General features: G+C 36.4%; 1 protein-coding gene across 5 annotated transcripts in view; it reads left to right on the top strand.

The window, feature by feature from the left end:
- EML1 (EMAP like 1) overlaps positions 1–19,340 on the top strand; it is a 131,115-nt gene that overhangs the window by 100,070 nt on the left and 11,705 nt on the right. For all 5 annotated transcript variants that reach the window (XM_075029854.1, XM_075029857.1, XM_075029853.1 and 2 more), the window contains 9 exons: positions 3,031–3,180; positions 5,056–5,125; positions 7,051–7,161; positions 9,560–9,655; positions 10,181–10,315; positions 11,693–11,792; positions 13,904–14,058; positions 15,226–15,351; positions 15,615–15,746. In XM_075029854.1, the coding sequence (XP_074885955.1) occupies positions 3,031–3,180; positions 5,056–5,125; positions 7,051–7,161; positions 9,560–9,655; positions 10,181–10,315; positions 11,693–11,792; positions 13,904–14,058; positions 15,226–15,351; positions 15,615–15,746 (1,075 nt within the window). The remainder of the gene's footprint in view (positions 1–3,030; positions 3,181–5,055; positions 5,126–7,050; positions 7,162–9,559; positions 9,656–10,180; positions 10,316–11,692; positions 11,793–13,903; positions 14,059–15,225; positions 15,352–15,614; positions 15,747–19,340) is intronic.

Below are 19,340 nucleotides of genomic sequence, written 5' to 3'. Positions count from 1 at the left end.
ATACAGAAATAACTGAAGATGAGTTAAAAAACAAAAAATCCACAAAGTTAATAAAAGACCTGAAATTAGAGTGCTAAATACTGCTTGCAGCATTTTACAATCTGTTGTACGGGCTCTCACCATATATCACAATAGAATTGAATGACTTCTTTTTATACTTGTAAGGTGCCCCTTGCTTAGGGGGCCTAAGGATGATATGGGAGAAGGTATTAGGATGCTTGCTGAAACAACAAAAAACCCAACCACAAAAACCAGATTGTCATTAGCAGTGTGTAGGTGGAAGCTGAAGTTAATATTTCAGACTATTATAAGAAATGATAATTAGAGTAGGTCATGATTTCACTCTCCTTAGTTTCTCACTTAAGCTTACTTAAATGACAGAATGTTTGCCAGATGGAGTATTATTTTTAGTTTGAGTATTCATATGTCCTTCCAGGTGTGTGTCTGTATACCCAGCAGAATCCTATATATAAAGGTTGTCTGTGAATAAAAAAAGGTATGAATTAATAAAGTGATCTAACTAACCCTAAATGGTTACTGAGGAGGATGCATATTTTTCCAAAAATACTGTGCTAGCTTTTTCAGATTTTAATTTCTTTGCTGTTAAACCCAATCATGATATCCATGCTTAAAAGTTACACCAATGACTAGGTATATGAAAGACTTTTAAAAAAAAAAAAAAAAGAGAGAAGATTATGCCCAATATACAGACTATAATGATAAGAAGAAAAGCTGGGAGCAGGAGCTTAAAGTAATTTAAGGAGAAAGACAAAGACAGCAGAAAACTAACCAGTGTTGCAGGCATTCATTCCCGTTAAGTTGGAGAAGCTGAGCTGTTTGATTGGAGGGTAGCAGAGCTGGAGTAGGAGAAAACATCTTTGGAGTGGACAAATCAGCCTGGCTGTGGGATTACAGCCAGAAATGCTTTCTAATGTAAGAATGGGGGTAGAGAAACAAGATTTTGCAGGTGAGGTGGACAAATGGAAAGGGCAAAGCAGACTATGATGAGAAACAGAAGGAAGAAAATCTAATGTATGTGGATTTCAGGGCATACCTGAACCATAAAGGGGTTTTACAGTTGTGTTAGCAGGTGTCTGGGTAAGCTGAAAAAGGTTCAGACCACATCAGATATATTCAGACATGAAGAAACAAAAATGTTGAGTGATGAAGCCTGAGGGAGGGCTAGAGCAGAGGTGGTAAAACCCGAGCGAGAAATTGGCACCGGGGACATCAGGGAGGGAGCGGTGGTCTGCACAGATCTGTTTGAGACCAGCTCACTTGGCGAGCAGGAGGTTTGAAAAGCTGCAGGCCAAGTGAAAAGAAAAGGTCAAGATAACATTCCCTGAAGTGCCAACTCTCCAAATCCAAGTTGAAGCCACCGAATCTGAGTGTGGGAAACAGTGAGGAGAAGGAGAGATCAACCCCAGGAGTTTACATCTGAGAAAAAAGGCTGACACAAAGAAACTGAGTGTTTGACAACAGCAATCATGTGAATGGTTGAATGCAGCATTGTTCCCCACAGGAAGAATCATAAAGAAAGGAGATTTTCCCTAAAGAATGTAATCTTTCCCACTTAATAGCTATTTTTATGCACAGAGATTTGTTCCTTATGAATGTCTGTATAATGCTTTTACTTCACTTTTTAAAAAAAGTTCAATTTCTTACACTAACTTCAACTGCTAGTTCATTATAAACTTGATTATACATTGTTGAACTAGGGAAATTTTATGTTGGCTTCAGTTGGTAATGGTATCTGGCCTCATAGAGAAAAATAAATATAAACAAATAAAGCATTGTCCAGCAATCTGTAGTGGTTACTCTAATCTTTACAGACAGATTCAAAATTGATAGTAAATGCTTTGTAATTTGAAGACACTAGTTGTTTTCCTGTCTTCAAATTTTCATGTCTGAAACTTGAAGGAACTTTGGCTGAAATATTTCAGTTTGGGAGTCCAAAAGCTGTATTTTTGAATGCACATTTTGATGGTTGTGTATGCAGCACTACTTCTATTGCATTTATTAGGAAAAATCAGCAAGCTGTTACTTAAATTCCTATTTTAGAAGTAAGATGACTATTGACCTTACTTCTTGGATAATGTTAACTGGAGTATTTTAGTTTGACTGGGTTATCATTGACCGTAGACAATAGTGCACAAGTATCTTTTTAATATTATATAATAGGGCTTTCAGTACCTCCCCATGTATTTATCACAGCCAGTTTCTCCATATTGACTGAATTAGAATGCACTTCTGTTTTGCCAGGATTCTTCTAATGCTGTTTCTTTCTGTTCCCATAAAAAATGAAAGCCAAAATAGTTGTAGTCCCTAATGACTCTTCAGAAGAATAAAACTACATAATTTGGCTGAATTAACATTCAGTCTAAATGAGATTATTTCTGGATTAATTCCAGTTATTTCATTAGATTAATTTTAGATTCGTGTTGATATGACTAGCATCAGAATCTGGGCCACTGCCTTTTAAATACTACAAAAATAAATGGGAACAGATGATGTAACCCTTTTAAGGTTTCGTATCCATCTGGCTGGTAACGCCCAGAATAATGAAATCAATCAACCTGCACACAGGATAATGCAATCAATCCTAATGTAATGCAGGGAGATGTACTGAATGACTTACTAGTGTTTCCATCAAGTCTAAATTTTTATTTTAATTAGTCAAGCAGTGTAAATAGTAAATACACTTGGGACAAAATTAATACTGCCTTAGTCTGGTATTTAGCAGATTCCAGAGGATACTAAAGGGATAGTATGTCTACAAACTCCAGTCTTCTTTACCATGTATTTTCTGTAGGATATGTAGGTTTTCAGTAACTCAAAGTGTGTGAAACGCTTTAGCTGTCTACTGTAGTAAGGGAGGGAGTTCTGAAGGCTGTCAAGTGATAAAGCTGTGCTCAAGGCAAGAAATGCCAACTTAAGGAAATAGAGGGGCAGAAAATCCAGTTCATTTTTCCTTATTTTTAACATACTTAATTGGTAGATAATGTTATTGTAGCTTGACCAACATGCTAGCTATGGTTATAGGGGTCGGGACTGTCGCAGTAATCTCTATCTTCTTCCAACGGGTGAAACCGTGTATTTCATCGCATCTGTAGTTGTGTTATTCAATGTTGAAGAGCAACTTCAGAGACATTACACTGGTCATAATGATGATGTGAAGTGGTAAGTCATCTAATAACCCTTCTTTTTTCTTCATCAAACAATATCTGGGAGGTAATGTTGTGTTCTTGTAAAGTAGTTTTGAAAACTCAAGTCATGAAAATTCTAAGCCGTGCATAGGTTGGGTCCTTGTGCCTGACAATGCCTTTGCACAATCAAATGAAGGTCTGACTGTAGTCATGATAAGGATGTCAAATGTCTGTTATAGCTCTGTCCAGTCAGCACATGAAGCAACTGCTGTCAGGATGTGATGGCACAGACCTGAGGATATCCAAATATGTGCCTAACAGAGCCTGGGTTTGCTTGTGAAACCTGCCTTGAAGTCTGTGCTGCTGTATGTGCTGTGCAACCTAGTTGGGATGTGTCTATATGCAGTTGCTGTATTGATGTTCTTCAAGATTCTGCTTTTTTCTCTCAGTTGCTAACATTTCCTCCTTGTATTTAGTTGAGAAAATTTATTTTCCATAACTAATATACTTTTTACATTGAGAATACAGAAAAGTAGAAATATGGCATGATCTATAGATCTACTCATTTTCATTACTCTGTTTATAGGATGGTTTAACATTAACTACTTCTTTAGACTCTTTGCCTTCCCCTTTTTGAATAGGATTGAATTATTCATCTTTACCTGGGTCTGGGTGCCAGATACAGGTCCCTTAGGTTCAGTCTAACCAACAAAACAGTTTTAATGTCATTTGTGATCTTCTGGTAGTCTTCACACGTGTCATGGCAGATACCCTGTGAACTAGCCCTGAGCAGCCTGGTTAGTCTGCTGCCATGCAGGCATGCCAGCTTGGGCTTCAAAGCGATTCAGCTACGTTGAAGATTAGAGGATACTAGGTATCAGGAGATATCAGTATTGTTAAATAGAAATCTAAATAAACATATGGTTTATCTTGATGGTATCTGTCTGTTTGCAGAGTGTAGCTGAAAAAGAGTACCTGGATTATCTGAAGTGCCCTAGTATATGAAACGAATTTGACATCCCTTCTTTAGATTAAGCATTATGAAACACTGTTGTCCCTCAAAGCCAAAACCAGACCTGATTACAAAATCTGGTTGCATTGTGAGCATGTTTCATAAAATTGAATTATTTGTATAATCTAGTTGTTTTACAAGGAGATTTTAACTTGGATCTGTTCCATTTCATTTCTTTCTTTCAAATTTTCTGACTCTCTAGATATTTCAAAGCTTTCAGGTTCATTGGAAAGAAGATACCTTTCTGCATTATAAAGCTGGATGAATTATTGCCACTGTTCATTTTGCAGGGCACTTGGCTTGTAGAACTGTATACAAAGCAGCTGCAGTGAAAAAAGAATTGAGAGGATTTAGGGCAAAAATAGGCTGTCCTCCAGGCTTTAATACAAATTTTAGGTTGCTTTTTCTTAGAGACATCAGTTAACATTGATCACAGTTTTTTAAATGTCAGTTTTAAGTTTAGAATCAAATCTCCTAATTTCTGTATCCTGTTCTTACTTACTAAAGGCCTTTTTTACCTTTTGAAAAGTATTAGAGAGAAGTTGGTATCTCCCTATGAAAGTCACTGAATATCTGGTCAATATAGTCTGAAGAGCAATATTTGAGTGGATACATACGTTGCTCTGGAGGGTTGTCACTAGACAGCATTGACTATACTGAGCAGATCTCTGCAACCTCTTATTAGAGATAACTGAAGTTAAGTAACTTGCTCAAATTGTAAACTCCTTATACACTGCAATAATTTAAATCTAGGTGAGATGAATCCCAACATGAGTGAGACTGGCGCTTGTTTGATACATGCTAAAGTAGGGCTATGTATTACAAGCTCATGTAAAAGTTTGATGGAATAGATAATAAATGGCTTTACGTTTGACCTGCCTTTCTTTTCTTTTTTAGCCTGGCCGTCCATCCTGATAGGATCACTATAGCAACAGGTCAAGTTGCAGGGACATCCAAGGATGGAAAAGTGAGTGACCCTTTTGCTGATGTATAGTTGCTTATGTTTCATAAGAATATGTTACTAAGAAGATACATGCCACATTCTTTTCACATTGCAGTTAAATTGGTCTTACGTTTTAGGACGGAAGGCAAGCAAAACTTAATTTGAGAGTGCCTATTGCACACTATCAAAATTACCCAGTTCCATTATCAAGAGTGGTCAGTGGTTTCTGGTTCCATTACTTACACAGACTGAAGGTAAATTTGGAGCTGGTCTCCAAAAGAGACGCAGAAGGATGAGGCTACAGAGGACACCTGAGAGGGCAGATGAATGCGGGGAAAAGGCAGAGAAGCAGCGGAGATTAAATTGTACAATGTACAACTTCCTTTCTGACCACAGCTACCAAAACCAAAGGAGAAATATAAGAATGGCTTTGGGTTGTTTGCTGAAAAAAAAATTGCTTACTTTTGCTATCATCTAGGCAAGAATATTTTTCTCTCTATTATTACCTGTATTATTGTAAAGTTTAGCTGTAGGCTAGGAATTTGTTTAAACGCAGTACGATGAACATTGCTCCAAAGAGCTAAGACAAGTGAGAAAGAATGGATACAAGCAGAGGCAGGAAGAGCATGAGGAAAAAGTTACTCATCAGAGTATGCAGCTGATGTCACAGCCAAAGTATTGCAAAGTTTTTGGTAGATGTCAAAGAAGAATTTTAGGATAAAAAGGGATTATCTGTATGCTAACTACTTTAAATGAGGAAAACAAAATCCCAGTTATGCAATATAACGTTTGTGTAAAGATAACTTAGTTGAGTAACAGAAAGTATTAATTTTTATTGTGTGTTGGAGAAATATCTGGTATTTATTTTTTTAACTTCATAAATACAATTACCATTGTATTTGTGAAATAAAATCTAAAGGTTTGATGTCTATGCTTGAGGGGAATGTGATATATAGGTAAGCTTATATAAAAGCCATTTACATAACATGTACTGGGATGGCCTTGATTTTTTTTTGTATATTTATTTATGTTAAAGGGCAGTTTCACTACTTATGAGCAAGAAAGACTGATGGCTCTTGCTTTTCTTTCTGATATTGTAATAAAACATGTTCTTTTCATTTGAAAGGGCAGGGAAAAAAGGGGAAATAAAACATGGCCCTTGTTTTCCTGCAAAGGTTGATGCCGCTGTGTTAAACCCCTACCTATTTTTAAAATAAACCTTGATCAGCAAGTACTTCCTGGGATTGCCCTCTAGTGGCCTTGAGAAGCAATTCTGTCTGCACTGTTGGGGTTGAGCCTGTGCTGGGGGGAGCTCTCTGCGATGCAGCAATCCAAGGCAGAGGAGGGGGGGGGGGACACAGGGAACCACGTAGCTTTCAAAGGGACTTGATCTTGGGCCATTATGTATACCTTCAATTTTATATACAAAAAGCAATCTAGTTCCGCTTACAGTTGTGAAAAGGAGTCTGAAGATACAGTTCTTTTCCACGGCCGTTTTCATGACATTGAAATTCATTACATTTTAGAAATTCTTAAGCTTCTTTTTGCACTTGCTGTTTGACGTTGACCAGAGTTATCTCGGTTGCTAGAGTTCAAACTGATGAACCTGGACCTACCTGTAAGTCCCAGGTTGCAAAGTCATCAACAATTTTCACTTAATGAAGAATGACTCAAGTGCCCATTAACTTCAGTGAACTAACTGAGATCAGCGAGACCTGCCGTGCTGTATGCTCTGGATAGCCAGTTCCAGATATTGGTCCTAGGCACAGTAATCAGCAAATCATTTGTATTGTATCTGTACTTACATGGGTGACTCTAGAGAATTCTGGTAATTTTCACACCTTAAATTGTGATAAAATGGGTTTTTTTGGATGCATTCTCATTTGTTTTAAATCCTGGTGGTTTTTGCCACCACTGTCTCAGCTGTTTTTTCTGTGTCTATTTTATAGCAATTGCCACCACACGTGCGTGTCTGGGATTCTGTAACTCTGAATACACTGCATGTCATTGGAATGGGTTTTTTTGACCGAGCTGTCACTTGCATTGCTTTTTCTAAATCTGTAAGTAAAGTAAATGAATAGTCATTTTAAGAATGTTCTCTGAACAGGTCTTTGAAGTCTTTCAAATTTAACTTCCTTGACCAAAATAAACTTCCAAGCTGTCTTTTCTCTCAGCTTCCTCTTTAGAGGAGGAATGCTTACAAACCGATTGTTTCCAACAGTTTATGTTGCTATTAAACTTACCAATGTCTCAGCAGTCTCAGAGGTCTATTGTATGTTTACCATAAAATGCAATTAATTTCTTCAGGGACAAGCAGTTGCAGAAATACTTGTGTTCTTGAAACTTCAGTGTCCTTACTTCTTCTCTTTAGTCATCCCATTGTGTTTCTCCCTACATAAGAAAGTTACTCTCTTCATGTCTTTTAACGCCCTCACTGTGCCTGAGAATGACTGATGAAAGACCTTTACAATGGCCTGTGCCACTGATTTTGGGTTTAAAAAATTGGAGCTCCCATAGGAGAAGCAAAATCTTTGGCTTGAAAGCAGCAAAGGCATCTGCATAAAGGATGGTAAAGAATTAGAATCCTGTTGTTAGCCTCTTGGCACCATCCTTTGAACTCTAGGCTATCAGGGAGGTAAAAAAAAGATGACATAGGCAGTGTTCAAGTCCCATATAAAAACATGAGTCTGTAACCTGACACGCACAAGTCTAAAAACTCTCTGTGTAGAACAGAATCTGTAAGCCGTGTATGTGGTGGTGTCTGGTTGTCTTGACAGCATTTTTAAAAAGGAGAGGACTAAATGATGTGTTCCCTAGGCAAAATGTACTTCAGTTTCCACAAACATTTGAAATCTATTGATGACATATTTTATAGAAAGCAGAGAAGAGAGGAGTGAGTTGGGGGATCTGGTTGAGAATACAAAGGTGAAAGCCAACACAGTTCAAGATCAGCTTTTGAAGGATAATTAAAAAGGAATAGCAAGCAAATACTCTGTAAATATCTCCCTGGAGGAAGAAATAGGTACTTAATAACAGAGGATCGCTGGAGAAAGCAAGTGTTTAATATGTTTGCTTTATGCTGTGATTTCAGTCATAGCTTAGCCTCGTCCTAAGCAGCACTTCCCATCCCATAGCAGTACTGCTTATCTTATTTTAGAAAGCCCTCTCTTCAGGCTGGCTACTCAGTCCTGTCTCTGTCCCACCTCTTGAGTTGCCTGGGTACAGTTATTTTTGTAGCTGTGTCTGAGATCAGTATTAGGGGCCTGTTGCATCAGGAAAACAACCAAGCAACCTCATATATAAACAAAACGAAGCAGAGTTTGCTTGGGTCTTCTTTCCCCCCCCAAAATTGATCTGTTCCCCAAAGAGGCTCACTCTGTGATAGCCCAAACTTTTGCAGAGTCTCAGCTCAAGAGACAGCAACAAGTGGCTGTGCTATGGGTAGCAGAGGAAGGACTGTTTGTGTCAGTGTTGCTGCCGAAGGAGTGAGTGCTTGTGTAACCACAGCCTCGGTCTGTTCCAGCAAGCTCATCTGCAGTCAAAGCTAACGTAGCTCATGCCAGGAGCAACAGGATACAAAAATCATATTTGAATGGGTCGGAAAGCAATTGGACATTGCTTGAGGGTTTATTCCACTCTAGACATGCAGCTAGGAATGAACACCAAAGAAATTGGGAAAAATGGTCCAAAAAGTACCTTCCAGATAGCTACTGTTTGGAAAAAGATAGGATGATTGTACAGCAGTTCCCATCACTAGTGAGACTGGTGTCGGTCAGCTCCTTTCAGTTCAGGTAGAGTCTCAGTTGGAGCTCCTCATCCAGTATTTGGATTCCCACATCAGAAAAATGGGTAGCACCTGGAGAAGGTCTAGGAAATATGATGCATGAAGAAAGACTACAGGAATTAGGGCCATTAAGACTAGAAAGACTGATAAAAGACATAACTATAAAAAAGACACCTGTCAGGAATAAGTTGTTTTCTAATTTCTTACTACGTTCCCTGGTTTGAATCCATTACTCCTATATGAAGAGGAAAATTGTTCCCCATGTCCATCGCAGATCTGAGAAGAAGTAATTGATTTAAATTGCAAAGGAAGAAATTCAGTATAATTATCAGGAAAAACTTGCTTAATAGAATAGGTAATGATGTGTAGTTTGCTTTTGGAATTTCCATTACTGAATGTTTGAAAGGAGATACCTACCTCATTCCTGACATAGTCTCTTTGTCTACAAGTTTGCAAGAGTTCCTCGTCTAGATCCCTTTTTAACCCTATTTTTCAATGACCCTATAAATTATTACATTTCATTGAGGTCTATGGGATAACTAAAAGTATAACAAAGTGTAAATATGTATAAATATTTTCACCTACACATAAGTATTTAATTATTTTGAATATGTATTTATATGTTTCTCATGTTGGTTGGGCAATGCATTAATATTTTCCATGTTTTGCCTCAGAATGGAGGAAGTAGCCTGTGCTCCGTGGATGACTCAAATGACCACGTGCTTTCTGTGTGGGACTGGCAGAAAGAAGAAAAGCTGGCAGACGTCAAGGTGTTGCAATAAGATATTTTGTACTACTTGCTTGTATATAGATCTGGATTTCTTGTCATAAAATGTCTTTCTATATTTAACTTCTTGTGCCTTTTTAACACTTTCACTTTATAAAAGGCAAAGAACATGAAGAAAGGGAATATTTTCTCTCTGTTGAGATTATCCCAGTAGTTTGTTTTTTTTTTTTAATTTTGCTATTGTTGTCATTCTGGAATTGATTAGAAAAGTCTAGGCAGCAATGATAGGAACATGTGCAGAAAAGAAATGTCTTAAACTAATCTTTTATGTGTAGAACTTCTCATTATGTGACATGGTTTTGAAGGATAACTTTTGATGCTAACTTATAAAATCTTTCGACTTCAAAGTGTTATACCGAAAGTATTCCAGACTACATTAATAAATGAATAGCTCAGAATTTTTCTTATATCAGGAGTATCAGTTTATCTAACTAGAGAATGATTTCATACTGGTTTGTTTTCTTTGAATTTTAAATTTTGATACAATGTTTTTCTTTTTCCTTCCAAGTGCTCTAATGAGGCTGTATTTGCTGCAGATTTTCACCCTACTGATACAAACATAATAGTTACTTGTGGAAAATCACACCTTTATTTTTGGACACTAGAAGGGAATTCCCTTATTAAAAAGCAAGGATTATTTGAGGTAAAATAAAATATTTCCTTAATTTTATGTTTATAGTAATGGTACAGTCATACAGAAATAAGCTTTAATAAGGTTTGAGTAAATCAAAACAACCGATCATTATTAAACTTGAATTTTTGCAGAAACTCAGGTAGCATTCATGGTATGGCACAGAGAACTTTTCCAGGGGTAAAACTTCCACAATGAAGTTTTGAAATGCAATTACCATTTTGTTCCTTGCAGAGTGTTTTTTTTCCTTCCTAGAGTGATTCATGCTGGGTTTTATTTTGTTAGAGTAAAGACTTGCAAAACCCCATAAATTACGTGAATATGAATATTCTTCCCTTTTCCTCTGTTCTGCTCAGATACATACACATATGTAGTTCAAATACAGATTGAGCTGGCCACTATTTGGTAAATAGCATTTTCATTTCACAGTCTTGATTTGGTTTTTTTCTTAAATATAGACTAAGCTCTACAGCAGCTGCCTGCACAAATGAGGGATGGTGGTGACTGCAGATAACTCCAATAAGGCCTAGTTAACCGCTTGTGGAGTCGTGGCTCACAAGTATAGTCAAAACAACTACTTTGCAATGTCAATTAATATACTTCATGTGAAATCAGGAGGATATACTGAGATAATGCATTTAATTTTTGTTACATTTTATTTTTCATTCATTTTTAACATCTAAGCTACTTGGGCAGATTTCTGCCTATGTTATGGCTCTGTTATTCTCGACGCTTGTTCCGGATGGAGAAGTGTGGTGCCCCTAGTTGAGAACAGTTCTTAGTTTGAGGGAGAGAGAGGCCGTACACACTGGTAGACAACAAACATTGTAAATAGTGTCCTTAGAAGCTACTAGCTAGTGATTTTTTTTTTTCACATTACACTGGTTTTTTGCTGTCAGTATCTTAAACGCAGGGTCTCAAAGCAACGTTTCCATTACTGAACCTTAGGATTCTTTCAAGAGATGATTTCTTAATTCTTACACTACAGCCAAACTCTCTAATTTTGGAGTTAAAAATTATGGTAATAAAGCTTTTTTATATCTTCAGCCATTCCTAAATACTTAAAGCCTTTAGGATTATGTGGGAGTTGGGGGATTCAGTTTATCTCAGAGCATTGCTGGTCTTGTGTTAAAAGTTGGCAGGCCTTCTCACTCGCTCTGTCCACAACTTGTAATTAAAGGGTGCAGGATTGGGCCACCAACCTCAGCTGATACATCTTTTGCCCTTGCACAGATTAACTGTTTATGCTGTAGGAACGTGTTTAACACCTGTGTAGATATTTAAGTAATAATAGAGCTGTACAAGATTAAACTAATTTACTCAAATGCGGACAGTTAAAATGAATGGGTTGTGTGTTGCTGTGAGTGTATATTTTTCATAACCATACAGAAACAAGAGAAGCCAAAGTTTGTCCTGTGTGTGACCTTTTCTGAAAATGGTGATACTATTACAGGAGACTCAAGCGGAAACATTTTGGTTTGGGGGAAAGGTAAGACAAGATTGAAGTTAATAGCGAAATTTTAATATAAAAGACTGTGAATTTTTACATGAGTGTAGCCTCACTTTAAGAATAAAAAATTTTGTTTATCTTGAGTTCTTTCCCAAGACCAATCCAGCAGATTATGTCTGGATTCTCCTCTAGGAGCACCTAAAGAACATACTGCTAGAGCACAAAATTCTATAGAATGTGTTCCCTGTGGTCAAATGTTGAATCATACAGCTATGCCAGCATGTATGGCTTTTACTGACGTAAGAAAAGGCAGGAAAAGTTCTTTTCCTTAATCATTGTGTGATAGTAAGAAACACTGTTAATGTAATTCATGATCTCCTGTCTCCTGTACTGTCACTCTGTAGTGTTTGCAAAAATTATGCCTATTGACATACACTTTTAAAAAGACAACAAATAGCTTTATTTATTTTCCTAGGAAGCCAAGCTAAAATATATGCAGATCTAATTGAATTCCTCAGCTTTATTTCAAAAGAACAGATGGATAGGACAAACTTCTTAAAAAGCATTTTCTAGTAGGAAAAGACTTTTTTTTTTTTTTTAGAAAGCAGAAGGCAATGCCTGCCGGAAGGCAAACAGCAGCAACATCCTAAACGTTTACTTAGTGCGTGAGATGCCATGCATAGGAATAAGGAGAATCCCCTAAAGGAGGCCTTATTAGTAAAGGAAGAAGGGATGTAGATGACAGCTGCTTCTTATTTACTCAGTGCCTTCTCCCAAGATACTCCAAAGGATATAAGACCTGGGAAGCAACATGGTGAATCAGTTACACAGCTGAGCCTTACTGAGCTGTTTTTTGTAGACTTTTTTTCATCCAAGGACTATCAGGCAGTTATCTCCTTGTGATTTTGACCAATACGCTACTGTTGAAGAAAGGGGTGGAGATGGTGCTTGTAACTCGCTTCCTCTTTTATTTCCCTTTTCTTTTTCCTATGATAGTTTAAAGCAAGGCACTTGAACACTTTTCCTTCCAAATGGAGTTTAGAAATTGCAGAGTCCCATCTCCTCCCCATTCTTGGTTGTTATTTTGGACTGCCAACAGACAAGGGAGGCAGTGGCAGCTGCTGGCATGGTAGGGTCAGTGCACTCCTCAGGAGCCCATTTGCCTTCATGCCGGTAGACTAATTTCTGCCTTGACTGCAAGCAGCCTCTTCTGCCCTTTCTCCCAGGAATGAAAGGCAATTCTTTGTGTGCTGCAAGATCTCCTCACCTCTGCCAGTTCTTTTGGGTTGGACAAAAATGTTGTTCTTGTTTTTCTCTATGTTGTTCTTGTTTTTCTATACGTCTTCACCACTTTTGACTCAGAGCTCTATGTTGAAGCGAGGGCTCCTTCCACCAGGTCAGAGTAGCCTTAGCAAAAGGACAATTATAAAGGAAAAAGCAGTTGTTTCTTCCTAATGTGCATCAGCCCCTTGCTTGAGCTAAACATAAAGTTAGCCAAGCTTTGATGCACATTTCAGTCATAGAATTACTAGTAATCATTTCTTTATACTTCATAATAGTAACAGTTCATCAAACTAGAGATACTTAAACTAATGTAGCTAGTTTTGACGGTGTTTGGAGCCTAAGAAGGTACTTGAACAAGCCAAATTCATCAGTAAAGAAGTACAGGCTCTTTGGGAGGGTGATTCAGCACCTTCTGCCAGACGTACAAAGACCTCTAGCTTACTTGGGTTTTGGTGCAAGTTTGGTGTCTGGAGGCTGTGGAATATCCTTGAAGGATAACAAGCGACTGGGTTATGGTTTCTTTGTTGATAAGGTGCGTAGTGCTACTGCAGGTCAAATGTCATGTCAAACGGTTTAGCTTAAACCCCCATGAAAGTTTAAATGAACCTATTTTACTTCATGTTTGAAATAGGCTGAGCGAGTATGTATACTTGTCATTTTTGAGATGGGGAAATATGTTCTTAAGATGTACTAATTCAGTCTCTTCTGTGAATCTGTGCATTTTGATGCAACACTCCATGCTGCCCATTACCATTGTTTAGGTATAATCCTTGACAGGTAGTAGAGAAATGGAGAAAAAAACCTGGGGAAAAAGGAGATATTAAGCTGAGTATTTCAGTAGTAATGTCTTTTCTCCTTCTGTCCAGGTACCAACAGAATAAGCCACGCAGTTCAAGGGGCACATGAGGGTGGAATTTTTGCGCTGTGTATGCTGCGAGATGGCACGTTAGTATCAGGAGGAGGAAAAGACCGAAAGCTGATATCTTGGAATGGAAACTACCAAAAACTTCACAAAACTGAGGTGATATCACCTATCTTGAAATTACTCTGCTGCTCAAAATGAAATTTTAGCTCTCTTCTGAACAGAGCTTTTTAAATCAATTTTTTTCTTATGGATGTGTATTTTGTGGGAAAGCAAATCAATGGTAAAATGCAGTATCATTTGAGTCATCAGGTCATTCCTATGATAGCCTGTTCATTAACATAGCATTTCCTTTTTAAGATCTACAGTAACTGGAAAACAAATCTTGTATTCATACTTTTTCATATTATTTCTTCCTTTCTTTGCAATTAATAATGTGAGGTAATTTTTCACTTCAGAGTATTACAATATTAAAAAGTTTTTGTACTTTCCTCTTTTCCAGAATGATGTGAGGGCTTCTGGGGGTTTTTGGTACTTACATTTTTCATGAATTTCTTGGTTAGTGTTCTTTATTTAAAAAAGAAATTCTGAAAATGAATTCAGTTGCTATGTAGGAACTTGAAAGATTAAAGCAGAATTTGTTTGGACAGAACTACATGACTGTTTACATACTGAATGTAAGAGAACAATCAAAACTCTGAGGAAGGGTTTCAACTCTATCTTATTAAATGTTGCAAATATATATGGAACTGGAATGGCATGTCTGTCTTGGTAATTCAGTTTTTAACACAGCACAAGGTAAATGCTTATGCTGTTTCTAACCACGGTGTCCTTCTTTTTCTCTTATTTGTTCATATAGTGGTATTCCTTGTTGTTTTAAATTTCACATCTTCCTTGAACTTTATATTGGAGATTTGCACTGACTTTTTCAGAACCTAGGCTGCAATTAAAGAAACATTCCTTGCAAGAAAGTATATAAAGCTTGACGCTATCTCTGAGTAGAAATGCTTAGTCTGATACCATAGCTGCAGTTAAAATATGATCAAGTTAGCACAGCATGACGGAACCTTTTCTGTTTGTTGAAATACTTGGTTTATCTGTACAGAGTATTCTGCAGATAAGGATGTCTTTTCTTGTAGTGTTATAAAGACAGTTACTGAGCTGATGCAAGTTGTTATAAACTTTTGAAAGTCAGACATATATATTCAACCATTTCATTTCTTCTCTGTGCAACACTTATTAAAATGCATTTGCTATGCCATATGTCTTTAAAAATAGCAACGCTTGAAAAATTGTCTGACTTATCTCTGTCTGTTATGACCACAGATTCCAGAGCAGTTTGGTCCAATAAGAACAGTAGCAGAGGGAAAAGGGGACGTTGTATTAATAGGAACCACTAGAAACTTCGTCCTACAGGGCACATTATCAGGAGATTTTTTCCCAATTACCCAGGTAAGCTGTTGCCTTACCAGAACATTTCTAAGTGCGTAATAGCAGTAAAGGTATTGCTTAAAGTTAAGTTTCATAAGTATGCATCTATTTGATTTATTATTACAGTACTTTTGGCAGTAAATAACATTATAAATATGCATCTATCTAAGCCAATACATTTTTGTAATGCTTTAATATATAGTTTGGTCATTTTAATCCTGTTTAAAGATGTTTAGTTTTGATGGTACTGTCCTTCTTGTCAAGAAATGTTTCTGCTTGTGTAGGGTCACACTGATGAGCTTTGGGGTCTTGCAGTCCATTCCTCTAAACCTCAGTTCTTTACTTGTGGACATGACAAACACATTACCCTCTGGGATGCTACCACACATCGTCCTATCTGGAACAAGATTATAGAGGTATAAATTTATTAAACACAACTCTACTCATCTTACAGAACTTCTCAAGTAATTTGAGTTTTTCATGAGATTATTGATTAAAAATATCTTAAAGTATTAACTTGAGGAAAAAAATGAGAGACATAAAATTTGTCTTCCTGAAAATGGATGTAAAATTCTTAAAAACAAGAATTTCAAACCCTTAACCTAGTTATATGGGTCTATGTGCTGTATCATATAGAAGTGTCCAGTGCTGTTGATGTTTTTGTTTTTTTAATAGGAAGAGAACCACAAATATAAAGCTAGGAAATGTTTATCGTTTAGTAGTAGTTGTGATGAGGATTACTACCATCCTGAGCATGATAGTCAGAATTCAGAAGGAAAAGATTTTTTTTGGTGACATTTTTGGCCTTCTTAATTTATTTTTTATAATTTATTAGTATTTTTATACATCCTGTTCACAAATAAACAAATGTGGTTTTTGGATTTCACTTCCTGTCTCTGGTATGAAGCTTGGTGTTTAGGTACTGAAGGAATACTGAGTGGAGGTTCAGTTTTATACTGTGTTTAAGCGTTCAGTTGTGTATCTGCAGACTCCTAATAGCTTTGTGGTAACATATGGTCTTGATTGCTACATGTATCACTAGGAGCTGATTTTTTAGCATATGTTTTTTGACACCTGATCACTTTTCTAAATATTTACCCATAAAAAGACATTGGCTTATCTCCTAGAGACAGTGGTCTTGCTTTTATAGCTCTATTTTGAGATGCTACTATCACTTTTTTTTTTTCCAAACAGATACATGTACTGATCACAATGAACAAGTTACTTCTCAGTCTTTCTTATCTGTCCTCTGTACAGTGGAAAAGTTCAAAAATTACTTCAGGAAAAAGAAAACAGTACCTGGTGTAGATATGTATCCAATACACAGGTTTTCAGATCAAATTGTAGCCGGTAACTTAATAGATGACCCTAATGTTGCTGACAAAAGTGCTTTCTGTGTGATATAGTAAATAATCCTTTATTAGTTTACATGAAGTTTTGAAAATCTTAATTATGCAACTTCTTTTCATAAAAAGATTGTTCATTTTCAGGCCTACATAACACTTTAAGTTAAAGCTAGTAGTGATAACACTTAGTGAATACAATGCATCTGCAATAAGTATATGCTGTGGCATCAGGTTCATGCAGTCTTAACAGAGTAGTGTTTGCCAAACTGTCTCATAGTATCCCACTCCAGTTGTATGCACTTGTTAAATCACGCTTGCTTGGTGAATGTGGAAATTGGAATTTATTCTGTCTAACCAAGGTCATATGTTCTAAGATCCATATTTTTGTTGACATGGGAAGCTTCTAAATTGACTGGAGAGACCAAATCACTAGTTACTGCCCCAGAGATGGAGCCATATTTTCACAGTTCAGTGCCTGGGCTATAAAGACAGATTGGCCTGTAGTATAAGGACTTAAAACAAAGGAAAACAAAAGTAGTTTTTTTAATGTAAAAAAATAGAAATCAATAATACTAAGAGTTTGGCCTGAGAGGCAGGCAGATAATTGCATTTTTCCTACCTCTTGAACATTTTAGGCTTTAAGATATGTTAATATGATTTGGTTTTAAAAATAAGCTCTCTCCCCTTCAGTCTTCAGGAATACTGTAGCTGGGCCTTAGGGGAATTGTCTATCTTGAGATGCACCAAAATCTTAACGTGCTTGCAAATCTCTTGAACTGTTACCAAGATGCCAAATGCAAGATAAAATAAATACCAGCACACTTGGGCTATGAACTTCAGTGATAAAACGTATTTTTAAAAATCAGTGAGCAGTTATAAACCAGATTTTCCAGGATCTGTCTTGGTAGACTCTCAAAAACAAAGATAGACCTGGTGCCTTTTTTTGTTTTGAAATACAGCAATAGCAGTGTACTATATTGTATTGTATGGAATATGAACACGTTCGATTGCAGCAACTCCTTCACATTCAATTCAGAGTGACAAACAGTGACACGACTGGAAACTTTTACATAGGCCTTTTATTATAGTTTTTTTGTGGAGATTTAGTTTGATTATTTAGAAATGGTGCATGACTAGTTTTGTGCAAGTCTTATTTATAAATATCCCGAAGTGGAAAGTAAAATTATGGGTACCATTTTTTATGCTTTCTTAATAAATTTCTTTTTTGTTGGAAAAAAACCATTGTGTAATTCAGTTGCAGGTACTAATGTGATCCTTTACTCTGCTCACTGTAAAGGTGTATGTTTTTGTATACCTGCATACACTTTCAAAAAAGCTGGGAGAATAAGAAGTTAGTACTTCCAATATATTTCTCATTACAGGAGGAGGGCCTATAGTCATGGAGAGAAGTGCAAAATTTGGCCCTTTGCTCCCTTGCAGTCTAAAGAAAAGAGCATTTAGAAGTCTGAGTTGATAGTGAAACATCATTAGTGGAGATAAGTACAATATGGGGAACAGGAACAAATCTATTAATCAGATAAGGTGCTATCTCAGAAATAAAGTCACTTAAGTAATCATCAACTCAAAGGACATCATTTCCACTGTTTTATCCTTGTCCTCTGAAAAACAGAACTGGAGTTTAGCTGATTGACTTACAGTGAGCTTCAATTAATATTTAGCTGTGGTTTTGCAAATATAAGACGCTCTCTAAGAAGGTGGTGTTATTGAAATGTTTAAGAAACTGCTTTATTTACCTTGATGCTTTTGAAAAGGTTGATGGCAACAGCAGTAGGACTATTAAACTAGATTTAAGTTTATTTCTTTTCCCATCCAAGTACACACCACTTCATTAAGACAAGATTTCTATTATCAATCTTGACAATAATCTCCTTATTAATGACTTGAAATGTCTGAGATTGTTTCATGAATCAGTGACTGATTATCTAGAGTAAATAAATCATTTCATGTTAAACTATTTTTGTCATAGAGATCTATGTAAAAGCTTTTTAATGTAGTTATGAGTACAAGTTACTGCTCATTAAATTCACAGTTTGAACCTCTGGCTTATTAAAGAGAGTATTTTAGAACTTACTATGAAACTATACTTTAAAAAAATTAGCAAATTTTCCTTTCTGGACTACTGTAGTGGTTTAGAACATGTATAGAAATCCTGCATCTCAACAATTCTCTGAAATTTCTTTAGAGTTAGTAATGTCTTTGAAATTAGTCACTAGTTTAAAATTAACGAGAATATCCCTCACACCTAGCCTCTAGGGCTAGTGATTACAACTTGCAAAAAATGTGAACAGGTTTACTAAAATGGCTACAATGTGATACTATTTTAGAATATAGAAAATCAAGGACATAAGTTTTTCTGTGAGATATGTTACTGGATTTTTTTTTTGCTTACATTTCTAAATTATTTTTGGCAGGTATCAGAAAAAATAAGCTATTTATTTTGGGACTTTCTGCTATAACCTGAAAAGTTCTGGAGCTCATTCTTTGTAACTGAACAAGTATTAGAAAGAAAATGCTTACCTTGTTTTTTAGGCATATGTTTAAATTGCAAGAAGAACACTGCAGTTATACCTGTCTCCATAATAATACACTATACAAAGTAAAATGTTTTAAAATTGCGTATCAAAATAAGAAACCCAGTTTATG

This window comes from Buteo buteo, chromosome 6, assembly GCF_964188355.1.
Source record: "Buteo buteo chromosome 6, bButBut1.hap1.1, whole genome shotgun sequence".
Lineage (NCBI taxonomy): Eukaryota > Metazoa > Chordata > Aves > Accipitriformes > Accipitridae > Buteo > Buteo buteo.
The sequence above is the reverse complement of the archived record's forward strand: the minus strand, read 5'-3'. Positions and strand labels throughout refer to the sequence as shown.